The following is a 15,618-nucleotide window of genomic DNA, read 5'->3' as shown; positions in this document are numbered from 1 at the left end:
AGCGCTGAATATGCATTTCAGCGCTTCATTAGTAAACTTCGAAATGGCCATTTGCATGGCCATTTCGAAGTTTGGGGCACGTGTAGACACAGCCTCTGTCTACACAGCAGTGTTATTTTGGAATAAACTATTCTGGAATAGTTTATTGTGATATGGTTAATTTCGTTCCTAGGCTCCAGGCTTCTGTTCAGTCCACTAGCCCCACGGCCAGGACACCCCACCCACTTGTCCTGGGTTCCAGCCCAGGACCCTGTGTGGCTGCTACTGGTGGGGTAGCTTTCTCCTCACCATGGACACCGCAGCACTTCTCTCTGGACCTCTTCCCCAGAGGATTCCCCCTCTGTACCTCCTCTAGGTAGTGGCAATAGCAGCAGTGCATTCCCCCTCCTGGATCAGCTCCCCCTGTACGATCTGTTCCGGCCTCCCTCCTTAGCCCATTGCTGCTGAGTACTTCTCCCCTCCTCTGCATTTCCAAAAGCTCCCCTTGCTTCTCTTCTTTAGCACTCCTATAGTCTCCTCTGTCTCTCTTATGCTGTCCTCTATCACTCTCCTCCTCCCACTGGGCCAAGGTGATTTTATAGGCAGTCTTAAGTGGGGCCAGCTGGCCCCAGTTGCCCCAAGGCAGCTTCCTCCACAGCTGCTCCCACTCTGCTTATTTGCCAGTCATGCTTTGTCCTCTTGCACTCATCCCCCACCAGCCTTACCTTGTCACATTATTTTGAAATAGTCCCTCTTCCCTTGCTACGTCTACACTACAAAAATGTTTCAAAAGATCATCTTTGGAAGGAACGCATCCACATACACAAAAAAGTGGATCGAAAGATAGTTCTGCTCTTTTGATAGAGAGTGTCCAGCGCCATGAGGAGTGCTTTTTCAAAAAAAGGGCCCACAGAGTGTCTACACATGCTTTTGTTCGAAAGAAACTTTTGAAAGGAGGCACTCTTCCTGATCTAGGAGTGGAAGAGGACATCTGGAAGAAGAGCTGAATTCTCTTTAAGATTAATATCTTCTAGGGACATCAGTAAAAGGATAAGTTTTTTAGGTTGCTTTTTTAATTAAAATGGAATTTACACTTTTAACAATAGTTTGAATATTGAGTTCTAAAGAAATGTAATCATTTGCTGCATTCAGCTGAGTCATTAATTCAACATGCAATTTCCACTTTTTTTCATTTAAAAAGTAGAATTTTAACAAATTATGAATTTAGATACTGGAACTGCAGTCTAAAAAAAAGAAGAAAATCACTTTTAAATAAAATACATAATCCAAGTAGTAAAAGACTCCTTAATCAAAATAATTCAATGTTTTTTTTTAAAAAATGGGCTGTTATTTATCCTTGATCACCGAGAGCTTGTTCAGAGGGAATTACTTTTGCTTATGCTAAAATGTTGTTGTGGAAAGAGTGTACCACACAATACTGGTTTATGAATCAAATGCCTCAGAGTATCTGGCTTATTGATAAGGAAAAAAAAAAGGATAATGTTAGCAGCTCTGCTGCCTGGTAATTTTGTGCTAGAAAGAAATTAATTATAACAGGAAACTGATACAAAAATACATGAAGTGCACTTTGCTTATATTGTATGGAGTGATTAGGTTAGTCACTTGCGAGTGTTTAGTTTATAGTATTTGTTTTTCTGCTTTGTAAATGTGGAAGTTTGTGAAGGACTTGCAATGAAATCTTGACACTGATGAATAGTTAATAATTGCAAAGGGCTCTAGTAAGTCCCATATGTTGCCCTATGCTGCACTTGATACATAAATATAGATCTGCATTTACTCTTAAATTTGAAATTGACTTTTTTAGAAAATTAGACTTTGTATTGCCTTAAGTCATCTACTACATGAGATGATAGTATTTTCTGAATCTGACTAAACATTAAAAAGTTTAACTAAAGACAAGTGTTTAATATTACTAGATATAGCTAAATAGCTAATCAGCCAAATGAAATAGGCTTAACTATTAGAAAATTATATTTGTAACAATGCTTTAGCCCTGTTGGTGCCAGGATATTATAGACACAACTTAGTCCAGTGAAAGATATTACCTTACCTACCTTATTACTCTGTTATAAAACTACAGTTGTGGACAGCTTTCTAGTTAATAGCATACTGTTCTGACTGCAAATAGAAGAAAATCTTACAATGACTAAATGTAAAGACGTGAAAATTAAAAAATAAATTTAATGATTTTTTCTTGCAAGCTCAAGCATTTTATAGGGATAGCCATTTAAATTAAAACAATGTAGAAAAATATAGTAGAACTACACGTGGTCCTTAAGTTTAAATATAAATGGAAATAGATGAAGCTTTATAGTATATTTTTAACTTTTCCATTGATTTCTTGTTTATGTATACGTTTAAGATGGTAGTAAAAGACTTAAGACGAAATCACAGAAAGCCCCTTCTCCTCCATCTCCCCACCTTCCTTACCCTCACTATTCTACTCCTTTAGAATTAGGATAAAGATTAACTCCTTTGTCTCTTTTTGACCCTGCAGGCAAGAGGAAGTGTTGTAATGGAAACCCATATTGGTTAAAATGAGCGTCCTTCAGATAATTTGATTACTGTTACTTATGTTCATTTTATGAGCATCTGGTTTTTGCTCTGTATAAGTTCTTTATAAATGAACAGATTTTTAGATGGTGAAGGGTCTCTGTGTTCCTCTTACATGCCATGCCTACATGGAGCTGCTCTCTTGGTAGCTTCATGCTAATGAGCAGCCTCACAATTGCAAATGGCTGCTTATTAGCATACTTGTGCAGCTAATTAGCATAGCTACACGAGATTTCGCTCTCGGCAGAGGGTGATGCCAGCAGTAAACGTGCCATGTGGACATGCCTCTGCTGGCTAAACCCCCCTCTGTCGCCAGTCCTTTATCCCTGACAGAGGGGGATTTAGCCAGCAAAGGCAAGTCTACAAAGCATGTTTACTGCCGGCACCACCCTCTGCCGAGAGTGAAATCTTGCAGGGCTATGTTAATTAGCCATGCAGTTATGCTAACGAGCAGCCATTTGCAATTGTGAGATTGCTCATTAGCATGGAGCTGCCAAGAGAGCAGCTCCATGTAGACGTGGCCACAGTAGCCAGTTTTGATTGGACATATTCCTGAAGATTTCATCACATGACATGATTTTTAATTAAAGATTAATCTTTTAATTCCTGAAAGACTTCACATTAATTCTGGAGGATAGGCAGCCCTATGCCTTCTGCTCGTAGAAACATAGTCCCTCCTGTCTAACATTGTCAGCTGTTACCAGACTTCCCTTTTCTTTTCTTTGTCTCTTCTTTGAGTTTTTGTGTTTTAAAATTATTTGTGTGTTGTTTTTTGTGTACAGTGAGCGAGTTACTTTAATTTCTTGAAGAAGCAATTACTTATTTCCATGGACTTATCTGTATTACTATTTCAAATGTGCTTAGTTGGATAACAGATTATACTTTATTCTTTTGGATCATTTTTGACCCAAGTGTTCTATTTGATACATTTAATTTTTTACATTTTATTATGCTGAGTAGTGGGTTTGCTCCTCTTTTTCTTTCTCTAATAATAATTAGTTTTAAAAATGGAAAAGCTTTTATAGTTCATATGGAAATGCAACATTTGAGTATAAATTACTAACATTTTGTGTCTCTTGTCTAATTTTGACTATGCTAATTAATAAGATTCTTTTTGTATAATTATATTTCTCTCCAGTGACCCATCTTCTTTTCTTGCTTATCAGCATGATCGTAGTAATTCCCACAGACAAACATTGTGCTGTTACAAAGGAAGGATTATGATATCTTGGCAAGAGCTAGAGGTATTGGAGTATGAAGGAGAGAACTTATGTTTGCAAACATTAATTTTCAATAATTAGGCATTTAATGGGGAATGGGCCACAAATATACCTAAAAGATATGTTAATTTAAGGTGAACTTCTCTTCTAAATATTGGTGCATCTGGAAAATGAATGTTTAAATTCATAAGGTTTGACCATTTTCCCAAATTAGACTTCCATTCAAATACACACTTAACATAATCTGTTCCCTTGGTACAAAATTCATCTCTCAGTTGTTGTCATAGTTCTTAATAATTTAAGTTGCAAAACAAACAAAATGAGATTAGCAAAACTATGTGATCAAAGCTATTAACCAGGTACAGAGAATATAGCATGTTTAAAAAAATACCCCATCCCTCTCCCAAAATTCAGATGTATACGAATGAATTCACCATTCAGATCTTGATTCAGCAGAGAAATAATAAATATGCTTAACTTTAATTGCATGAATAATATTAATCATGTATATAGATGTTTGATGGATTAAGACCAAAAAGATTGGAGTTTTAAAAGATTAGTTGTTTAAATGGTTATTTAAATCTGTCTAATCTCCTTTATCTTCTTCATCATCCCTGAATTTATAAGAACCAGGAATTTGTGGGGGGTAAGACCTAATGTTATCTTGAATCTAGCCCTAATTGGCTAGTCTAAAAACAACAATGACCCTGTCCCTAACCACCCCGCAGCTCTCTCCTTTGTGCCTGTGAGCACATGGTGATTGTTACGTTATATCTTTAAGTAAGACAGACTAAATATTTATTGGATTTAGCCTGTCAGCAGCAAGCCCCCTTTCTTTGCCTTTCTTTGGGTACATACTATACAGTCTGTTTTGAGCATTAATTTTTTTCCAGTGAGTGGGTCTTCTGTTTTGTAAGTTTCCTTTTAGTTAACACTGTCATTCTATAGCCCCATCTCTTGCTACTGAAAAGAGGTCGTAACCATAAAGGTCTTTGACATGGCAAACACCCAGTCATTTTGCTGCTTCCTTTTCTTATTTACATCTTTTGTACCTCTTAATATTGCTAATCTATGTTTGTGTAGTATAGACCTCAATAAGGAAAAGGCATGCCTTCCAACACAGACATGGCCACTTAAGTGGCAGAAAAAGTACCAAAACTGCTGCCCTTGAGGAAGGGTGCGTAGAACCCCAATGCAAAGAATCTGTCAGTTGCACATGTTAAGAAGTTTGGGGACAGGGTGAATGTGTGGTGGATCAACAGTTACACAGAGGTACATGCCAAACTTCTCCCATGGACTGAGATTTAACCTCAGTTCCATGAGCTTTCTGCAGCAATGCAGATTGAAGTGGTATTTACTTAAGGGCTTAAAGGCAATTAATTATCACCAGTCTGCTTAGAAGGAAACCTTGTTTGATCAAAAAGTACTTTCTCGTGCATTCTTTTACCGCTTGAATTTTTATCATGCTATGCATGAAATAGAGTAACCTTCAAGCTAGCAAAAAATAAAAAGATGAAGTTGAAACTTTGTGTAAGGCCTTATAGAATCAAAACAGCATCTATTTATTCTGTAACTTGCCTTCCAATTTTGAGAATTTTCTAAAAATTAGACTTATTTATTGCTTTATTAAGAATTATTCCAAAGGTTTATATTCTATTTGATCACAACCAGTCCACTTAACATATTTTAAATAGGGGATAGTAGAATAAGTATAGTCAACAACAGAGGTTTTGGGTGAGCCCTTGACTTGGGGAGACTAGCCCATCACCACCTCCCAACCCCAAGCCTTCCCCTTCCACCTGAGGCCCACACTTCCCTGTCCACTGGAGCCCAAACCCAGCCCAGCACACATAGGCTCCTCCGTTGTCATTGTGGCCACTGGTTCCTGCCCAGGGTAGTGACTCCAGAGAGTCAGGTGATATAGTCCTACCTTCCCTGGCTCTGGAGCACTGGGGAGATTGGTAGCACAGCCCCAGCCTCTCCTGTTTGCTAGCCCAACCCCCTGCCCACCCCTATAGCTGAGTCACAAGTCCCAGCATTATGCAGGAGGATAGGTAGTGTGGCATGTGCAGGAGGGGCCTGCAGATAAAGGATGGACAGGGCCACATCAGGTAATTTGGGAAAGCAAAACTTTTTCATATCTACAATATCTGCTGCCCATGCTAAACAAGAACAACTGTCATTAATGATTTACAAAACCTTTTACATATGTTTAGAACTATGCTGTTTCAGAGGGTATTTCTGGTGATATTAGAGTGCTTTTTCATAATTGTGGCCACTCATCATATCCATTGTAATGATTTTTAAAGAGATGTCTTCATTGCATAGTCTACTAGCTCAGGTATGGATGCTACAACTGCATTGTGTTTATTAGACTGTCAATGCAGAAAAGGTTTATAGTTCCAAATAGTTTTTGAATCAAAATATAATCCAAAATCAGGATTGAAATGCTGATAAAGTATGAAACAAATAAATTTGCATGTTCATGCACGTGTTCATTAGATGTGTCAGAATGTCTATTTAGCAGACTATGCATGGACCCTTGGATTTCCATGAATGGTAAAATTTTACTTTGTCTAGTCCATTTTATTGACATAGCAGAAGAAATTGTTGGAGCAGTTCCAGTGAGACAATGTTTTCATAGCAGGTACTGTTTAGCTCAGTCTGTTAAACCATTCTTCTTATTGTTGTTATTTTTAATAGGGGAACTTCGTTGCAAGCATGACAGCCATTTTAAGGCAAATGGAAGACTATCATTATGCTCATTTAATCAAGACTTTTGGAAAGATGAGGTCAGATGTTGTGGTAAGTTTAACTTCGGCACTTTTACCTTAAATATTAAGTCTGTTCTGGTATGGCTATGGTCTGAAGAAGTGGGTCTGTCCCACGAAAGCTCACCTAACAAATTATTTTGTTAATCTTTAAAGTGTTACTTGACTGCTTTTTTGTTTTGATAGGATATAGACTAGCATGGTTTTCTCTCTGTTATTATTACCCTACATAGTGTTTATCTCAATTTCTTTTTCTGTTAGTGTTTTATAAATGCAACTACAGATTCCAAGAAGTGGTATATGATTCATATGATCTGATATTTGTTAGTCTTGAAAGTGCTATTTTACTGCTTTTTTGTTTTGATATAAAAAAGGATCAGTGAAGCATCATTACTTGCTATCTTCTGAATTCAGAAAGGGCATGTGAAACTTTATTATACCCAATGTTGAAGTAACTGATCTTTCAAGCTATGTTTAAAATTTAAATTTGAAGAATGTGCTTCTAAAATACTGGATGTAGGCCAGGTAAAAGAAATTACATCTAAGGGTACAACACTTCCATGGTATTTCTAAAAATCTATTTTACGAAAGGACTTTTCCTTAAGAAATACCTCTTTTACACTTCTGTTTAGAAATAGTTTTATCCCCTAAATGTCCCAATTTTCTCTCTGCCTTGACTTTAAATTTAGTTAAAGAACTACCTTTTTTAACCTGTATCCAGAACATTTAAATATGTAATTATTTAATAATCAGCAATAATGATTGTAGCTCATCACTTTTTCCATAATCATTCTTTAACTCCAACTATGATGCAACTTAATTAGAAAGAGCATAACGGAAAGGAATTTATTGCTGAACAGATAACTCTAATGACCTGGAACTAGCATTACCATATGGCAGGTGCATAAGGCAAAGTAGCTACCAACCTTGTTGGCTGAGATCCATCAAGCAGCATACTAGCTGAGACCTGACCTCCTTTTGTTACCTAGGCACTGGGGGTTCCCAGGTTAGAGCATTTTAAGCAGTTTTTAGGGATGTTTTAAATTCATACTACCTACGTTTACTGTATGCCGTAGCTGCAGCAGTGTTAACAGGCCACTTTATGTTGAGTGGTCCCTTACAATTTGTGCTAACTATTTATGTTAATTAGTCTGTTCTGTCTTTATGTTGCTGTGATGATGAGATTAGCTTTCCCAGGTTTCTATGGCTGGAAACCTTGTTTCTCTCTGGTGTGTTCAGGGGCAGTCCTGATCCCTCCACAGAGCAACATGTCTGGGAGCCAGGAGAGTGGAGTAGCCTAGGGTCATGTCACTCTGCTTCCTCCCTCCACAGCTGGTGAGTGCCAGTGGGCCTGACCCTGGCTGCTAGTGCCAGAGCCCACTCTTGTCCTTCTGAGCCACCTACATGTTCTGGTCCCTTGCCAGTCCTGCACATGGTGTTTGGGTTGGCCCATGCCTCTTCATGTCTGCTTCTATGTGTTGCCCCTGAATATTCTTTCCTGTTGTTTTATTTTAGCTTGACTGTAACACGAATGGTGCTTTTTTTTGTGTCACGTATCCTTGCTGCAATATGAATCATTTTAGCATGTTTTAAATTTTTATTTTTACAAAAGAGGGAGTAAAAAAAATAGCTCAGCATAACAGCCTGCTTCTCTGAAGTTACATCTCACTGATTCTCCTTTGAGCATTTTCCCTCTGGGTGATCCATGTCAGGATGTGTGCTCACCTGTGCCCACTTGATTGGAGATATTTATCAGCAGTGTCTAGGCACCCTCATGCTGTGATAGCAGAGGTGTATAGAGACTGGTGGACATACTGCTATTCCAGTTTTTTCTCAACCACCTGCAACTTAAGAGGGAGTGTAGTGGTGTCTGTTGGTCAGCTATCACCCCATCTAGTATTGAAGGCTCAGTTTTCATTTTTGTTTTGTTTCTTATGATAATCTACTTTTGTCTGTTTGCTATCACTTATAATCACCTAAAATCTATCTTTCCACAGTTAATCTAGTTCATATTTTACCAAAAATCACTGTGTGGTGTTTGAAGTGCTAAGGGGATAAATCTCAGATCCTAAACAGAAGTTGGTGCAAGTCCATTGTTCTTTGTCAAAGTGGTAGACTGGGTAATAAATTCACATGGGATGGGGTTTGATCAGGACACCACAGCTCTGGGGTGTTAGGTTGGGGAGCTGGGAGTATTTGGGCTATAGCCTATGTACTGTGGGTTCATGAGTGGCTGGCCAGAGTAGTTGTGAACACACCTGAGTTTGGTCCCTTCTGGCTTATGGCTTTGCACCTTGTCACAACATCACAGTGCAAGAGGGAACCCAGATTAGTCAGAAGGGCAGCTCAGGTGTACATTAGTTCCAGGTGGCAACCAGGAAGAATCCGTCATGATTACCTCGATCTAGGCCTAGGGAGACCTCTTGTCTGTGCCGTTAAAAGGCACAAGGGATGCTACATCATCCCACTTCAAGGTGTCCATACAAGGATAATCCCCCTTCCAGCCACTCTCTTTTGAGGTTCACACTGAAGGCAAGACTTCTAACAGGAAGTACATCCAGCTATCCTGGAATGGACAACCTTGCTGTCCTGCCCCTTTTCCTCTTTCCCCACTATGGTGGGTTTACTGGAATCCAGTTATTTCCTATTGTGGTCCTTTCCACAGCATAACTTTTCTAAAGAGGATTCATCAGGAGCATTAACTGATGTGCATAGGCCCACTTCTACATCTACATCTCTCAGAGCAAGAACCAGTGGAAGAAACACAACCCTCCTAAAATTCCTCCTCCCTCCTATATGAGGCTGACATGCCTCACCCCACTGTCTTACCTCTGACTTTAAGGCCCTCCAGGATCTTATAACCAGGGAAATGGGCACCTTACAAATCCTGTTGGAAGAACCCCAGCATTTCTTCATAAAGCTCCTTAGTCCAACTATACAGCGTAGCAAACTCTAGTTGCTCTCTTGTCCACATGTAAATGAGCCAACAAAAATGCTACATTCCACTCAGGGATATCATGGAGCATTCTTCTTCCATCCTGTTCCCAGCTGTCTGGTTATTTTGGGTGTTAAGGAATAGAATGTGCAAGATCAGTGTCAACGCTGACCAAAGGGGTGTTAAAACAACTGGACGTATTGGGTTGCAAGAGCTGTTCTTTGGACTCCTTGCGGTTCAGAGTAGCCAATTCTCAAGTGTTAGTGGCAGAATATGCTTTCACAGTGTGTTCAAAATTCTCATCTTTCATTGAATTCATACTTCAAGAGCAGAGAAAAAATGTTAGCACTTCCTTACAGAAGTCCAGACCATTGCCAAGGCATCTTTCTAGGCTTTCCTTGATGGTGCTGATCATAGAATCATAGAAGAGTAGGACTGGAAGGGACCTCGAGAGGCCATCGAGTCCAGCCCCCTGCCCTCATGGCAGGACCAAGCACTTTCTAGACCATCCCTGAAAGCCATCTGTCTAACCTCTTCTTAAATATCTCCAGTGATGGAGATTCTACCACCTCCCTTGGCAATTCGTTCCAGTGTTTGATCACCCTGACAGTTAGGAACGTTTTCCTAATGTCCAACCTGAACCTCCCCTGCTGCAATTTCAGTCCATTGCCTCTTGTTCTATCCTCAGAGGCAAGGAAGAACAAGTTCCCTCCCTCTGCCTTATGACACCCTTTTAGATACCTGAAAACTGCTATCATGTCCCCCCTCAATCTTCTCTTTTCCAAACTAAACAAGCCCAATTTTTTCAGCCTTTCTTCATAGGTCATGTTCTCTAGACCTTTGATCATTCTCGTTGCTCTCCTCTGGACCCTCTCCAATTTCTCCACATCCTTCCTGAACTGCAGTGCCCAGAACTGGACACAATACTCCAGCTGAGGCCTAACCAGCGCAGAGTAGAGCGGGAGAATGACTTCTCATGTCTTGTTCACAACACACCTGTTAATGCATCCTAGAATCATGTTTGCCTTTTTCGCAACAGCATCGCACTGTTGACTCATATTTAGCTTGTGGTCCACTATAACCCCTAGATCCCTTTCTGCTGTACTCATTCCTAGGCAGTCCTTTCCCATTCTGTATGTATGACACTGATTGTTCCTTCCTAAGTGGAGCACTTTGCATTTGTCCTTATTAAACTTCATCCTGTTTACCTCAGCCCATTTCTCCAGTTTATCCAGATCCTTTTGACCCTATCCTCCAAAGAAGTTGCAACCCCTCCCAGCTGGGTATCATCTGCAAACTTAATAAGTGTACTTTCTATGTCAATATCTAAATCGTTAATGAATATATTGAACAGAACCGGTCCTAAAACAGACCCCTGCAGAACCCCACTAGTTATACTTTTCCAGCAGGATTGAAGACCATTAATAACTACTCTCTGGGTACGGTTATCCAGCCAGTTGTTCACCCACCTTATAGTAGCCCCATCTAAGTTGTATTTGCGTAGTTTATTGATAAGTATATTATGTGAGACCGTGTCAAATGCTTTACTGAAGTCTAGGTATACCATATCCACCGCTTCTCCCTTATCCACAAGACTCGTTATTCTATCAAATAGCTGCACCTATTACCCTCTCCTTCCAGCCTTATAGAGATCATCTGCTTTCCTACCTTCCTGGAGCACAGAGCCTCAGACAGATGGATCCGTGATTGCTATAAACTGGTCCATCCAGTTCAGAATCTTACCACTCTTCCTACCTAATTTTTCCTTCAACATCCTGTTTCTCAGCCAGCTTGGAGCCTGGATGGCTGTCAAGGTGTTTTGTTATGATTAGGTGACTCTCTGTTCATAATCTCACTTCTTTCTTAAAATTTCTTCTGAATTCCAATGTTCCTCAGGAGATTCAGTAACTGGTGTTTTACCGAAAGCCTTGCTCTCTGAGAGAAAATGCATGCAGGCCCAGATTACAGGATGTGCCTCATCTTACTATAAAACAGAGTCTTACTTTCAGGCTCTTTGATTGAGAAAAAACTGGAGAAGGGATGGGTGTTCTCCTTCCTATATATCTGCACACCAGAGAACAAGAATATGTAAGGTACAGGCATAGACTTGCAGACACTTATGTAAAAATCTCCCATCTTGAATGCATTACACATGTGCATCCTTGAGGTGAAGCACACACAGGGACAAAACATTTCAGTGAACTCCATTTACTGTACAGGTAGATAAACTCTTCTTCTCTAGTTTATACAATGGCAGTTCTTAAGTGCTTGCCAGTTTTAACTGTGGTACATAAGAACAGTTAGTCAGGATCCAACTATAAACACAAAGATCAACATCTTCAGTGAGAGCACCCATACCAGCCAAAAAAAAAAAAAGAAAGAAAAGAAAAAAGAAGAAGGAAGGAAAACCAAACACACACTTGCTGTGGGGAGCTTTGTCAAATTATCAAGGCAGTCTTGTTTTATGCAACCTAGAGATCACAACCTCTTGATCAAGCAATTATGGGAAAACATTCTAGGCTATGCCTGGTACAGGACACCAGGAGATAATCTAGGATTCAACAGGACTTCCAAATTGCAATTCTGGGCTGCAAAAAGTGGGTATCTTTGATCAGAGGAAATGAGTTTTATGTGCTTTTGATTACTATTAGTGTTTGTCAAAGTTTTATATGAATATTTGCCTATTGTCCTATATTTTTCACTTACTTGTCAGGTCTGAATATCAGTTTAGCAGACAAGTTTGATCTCCTTTTGAAGAAAAGGAGACTTTGGAGTTTTGAAGTTTGTTAAAACATCAAATTGTAATCACTAGTTAGAAGAATTTACTCAGTTGTCTGCTTTTACCACTGCTCTGTCATTCACTAACAATCCCCTTCTTTCCCACATTCTCTCATATTTTGTCCTCATATATAGTTCCTATTGAATATGATCTTGGATTTTATATCACACATTATTCTCTTCTAAATTTTTAACTTAGATTATTTTTTGCAGAGAGCATCAAGTAATTTATATAGACAGTATTTCTCTCACCTTTATAGCTTTTCAAAATTTCTTATACAGTAGCAGACATGCTGATACAAATGTTTCTGTGATCAGGTTTGACACACTTTTTTGGCTTGAACTAAAATGTTACTTCTTAAAGATGTGTTATAACTGTTGATCTGTAAATGATAATGTATGCAACTGTGGAGTATTATGTATGATAATATAGTAGCAAATGTTAAATGTGTAATATGTCAGTGGTAAATGATTATGTATTACGTTAACAGTAGTACATAAGTGGTACAGTTTGGTGTGTGGTAGTAATGGATTGTAATTCCTTGGGTGAAAAGAGAAAATAGCAAATTGATGGCATGTCAATAATAATAAATAAACTGGTTAGTATTTTAATATGCGTGGTACCTAAGAGAATTATCAGTTCAAAATACTAATATAAAATTACAATGGCTGTGTCTACACTTTGGCAAAACTTAGAAACAGCCATGCTAATGGCCAATCGGAGAATACTAATGAAGTGCTCAAATGAATATTCAGTGCCTCATTAGCATGCCACCGGCCATGGCACATCAAAAGTGCCATGTTTCGCTCGCACGCGGCTCGTCTACATGGAGGTCCTTTTCAAAAGGACCCTGCAAACATTGAAATCCCCTTATTCCTATGAGCAGTGCACAGCCAGCAGGGGTATCAGGCTGCAGCTGGTTGGGTGTGTGCAGCTGGTGGGGGGGATCAGCCTGCGGCAAGTTGGGTGTGCGGGGCCGGCGGGGGGATCAGGGTGTGGTGAGTTGTGTGTGCGGGACCAGCGGGGGGGGAGTTGAAGGCTGCGGTGGGTTGGGGCTGCAGAGCCATCATGGGGTTCACACTGATGCAGGTTGGGGCCATGGGGTTGGGGGTAAGGCTTATATTACCTGGGGGAGTTCACTTGTGTGGTGAACAAACATAAGTATATATGTCCCTTGTTTTAGCAAGTACTCATAAGTAAAGTACTCATTTTACGAGGGATGAGTGTACATGTGCCTTTCTAATAAAAGCCTGTAGAGTCCTGTACTGAGGTTCTAAGAAGTGCCTCATTAACTCCAGGCTTTGGCAGCCTTTCTGCCAGGGCCCTTAGGCTCACCCTTTGAAGTACTGGGATCACAAATGTTGAAGAGGTGATTTGATCACAATCCATAAGTTTCTATTGACAGAAATAATTTACATGGCTCTTTAATCTAATTCACTGAGGTATAACCAAACCCAGTAGCTGGAAGTTAAAGCTAGGCAAATTCAGACAGTAAATAATATACAACTCTTTAAGCTGGGGTGATTTACCATTGGAACAGTTTACTTCAGGTGATGATTGAGGGCATCATTTGAAGTTTTAAATTAAAACATGGTATCTTTCTCAAATATATATTCTATCTCAATCCATCTTGATGCTGAACATACTGAATGACATGTTATGGCTTGTGTTGTGCAAGAAGTCAGAGCTGGATGAGCATAGTGATCCCTCTTTGGCCTTAACATCTAAGAGCTGAGCTAGGAAAGGCCAAGTTCATTCATACACATGCCCAAAGGATGTACTTCATAGAAGTGCTCTTGGACTCTGCTTACTGCAAGGATCTGAGATGGATGGGGCAACATGGGCCTTTTATAATATCAGTTTTGAAATTTGGGTTTCTTGAGAAGGTGTGTTTGTGGTCTCTTCAGAACCGGGGCACACATAGGTAGAGGTACAGCTCAGTAGCCCAAAGGCCTACAGGAAAGTAACTGGAACAAAGATTAAACTGAAGTTGTAGAATGTGTGCCCTTTCAAAAGATAAGAACTCTCTGCTGATTCACACTTACCTATCATGTGTGGGGCATCAGTGGAGTATTCTGACTGCTCTATGAATTTGAACATTTTCTTAAGAAGAACTCCCCAAGGATATTTGGCCATTTACTATGTCATGTCACTTTCTTCTTCAGCATTAATGAGCTCTTCATATCATAAAATCATAGAAATATAGGGCTGGAAGAGACCTTGAGAAATCATCAAATCCATGAGCTGTATTGGGGGAAGGTAAAGTTAGGGTGACCAGAAGTCCCGATATTTGAGGCTTTGTCTTATATAGATGCCCTTTACCCACCACTCTGATCCTGGTTTTGCACCCTTGCTATCTCATCAACCTAGACCATCCCTGACAGGTGTTTCTCTAATTTCTTCTTATAAACCTCCCATGAATGGTATTCCTCAATCTCCCTTGGACCCCTGTGCCAGAGTTTAACTAACAGAGAGGTAGCCGCATTAGTCTGTTTCAGGAAAAAGAACAAGGTGTCTGGTGGCACCACAAAGACTTAGGAAGCTTATTACGGCATTGGCTTTTGTGAGATATAACTCATTTCCTCAAATACTTGAAGTGATAGAAAGGCAGTGTTATAGAGATGGGAATATAACATCAGTGCTAATGAATTCAGGGTGGATATGGCTCACCTGCAAAAGTGATGAGAAAGTGTGAATACTAAAGGAGAAATTACTTATTGTAATGAGAGAGTCCATCGCTGTTTTTCACACAAAATGCAAAAATTTAAGTCTCTGGTACAACTTTCTCCATACTTATCGGATTGAGAATAGTTCGACATTACTGCTGTTCAGAATTCTTTCATTCTGAAACAGCCTCAATTTAAGGTTATCACTCTTTGCTTGTTTAGGGAGGTTGTCATATAATTAGTTAACATTGTTCATTATTGCTGCTCAGTCTTATCTTTGTGTGTTACTCCACGCACTCCCTGATTTAGGTTGCCGACTGAATCACTTTAAAACTTGTTTTGCCTTTTCTATAGTATAGTGATCTTACTCCCAAAGATGCTTTCAAACATGCACTATAAAAATAGATGTCCTAAAGTCTGTGCAATTGACCTATATAAGTGGCAGAGTCTGTGACAGCAGAAGAATATTTAAAAATGAAATTTTAGTTCCACATGTTAGACTTCAAATGTTCTTCCTGCTTTTTATTAAGCAGCTGTGTAAAGAGGTTCTACTCAGTCTCTTCTCTGATTTAGACCTAAGCTGGTTGGTGCCATTCATCTTAATTTAGAAATCTGTATAAAAGGGGTATATTAAGAGAGGAACATGCATTCATTTTATAAAACTTGAAAATAGTAATTGTCAGTGGTATTACTC

At 39.4% G+C, this 15,618-nt stretch overlaps 1 protein-coding gene across 4 annotated transcripts in view; it reads left to right on the top strand.

The window, feature by feature from the left end:
• DOCK1 (dedicator of cytokinesis 1) overlaps positions 1–15,618 on the top strand; it is a 620,618-nt gene that overhangs the window by 324,054 nt on the left and 280,946 nt on the right. For all 4 annotated transcript variants that reach the window (XM_075000462.1, XM_075000464.1, XM_075000465.1 and 1 more), the window contains one exon: positions 6,477–6,578. In XM_075000462.1, coding sequence (XP_074856563.1) covers positions 6,477–6,578 — 102 coding nt within the window. The remainder of the gene's footprint in view (positions 1–6,476; positions 6,579–15,618) is intronic.

The sequence above is a fragment of the Carettochelys insculpta genome, chromosome 7 (genome assembly GCF_033958435.1).
Source record: "Carettochelys insculpta isolate YL-2023 chromosome 7, ASM3395843v1, whole genome shotgun sequence".
Classification (NCBI taxonomy): domain Eukaryota; kingdom Metazoa; phylum Chordata; order Testudines; family Carettochelyidae; genus Carettochelys; species Carettochelys insculpta.
The sequence above is the reverse complement of the archived record's forward strand: the minus strand, read 5'-3'. Positions and strand labels throughout refer to the sequence as shown.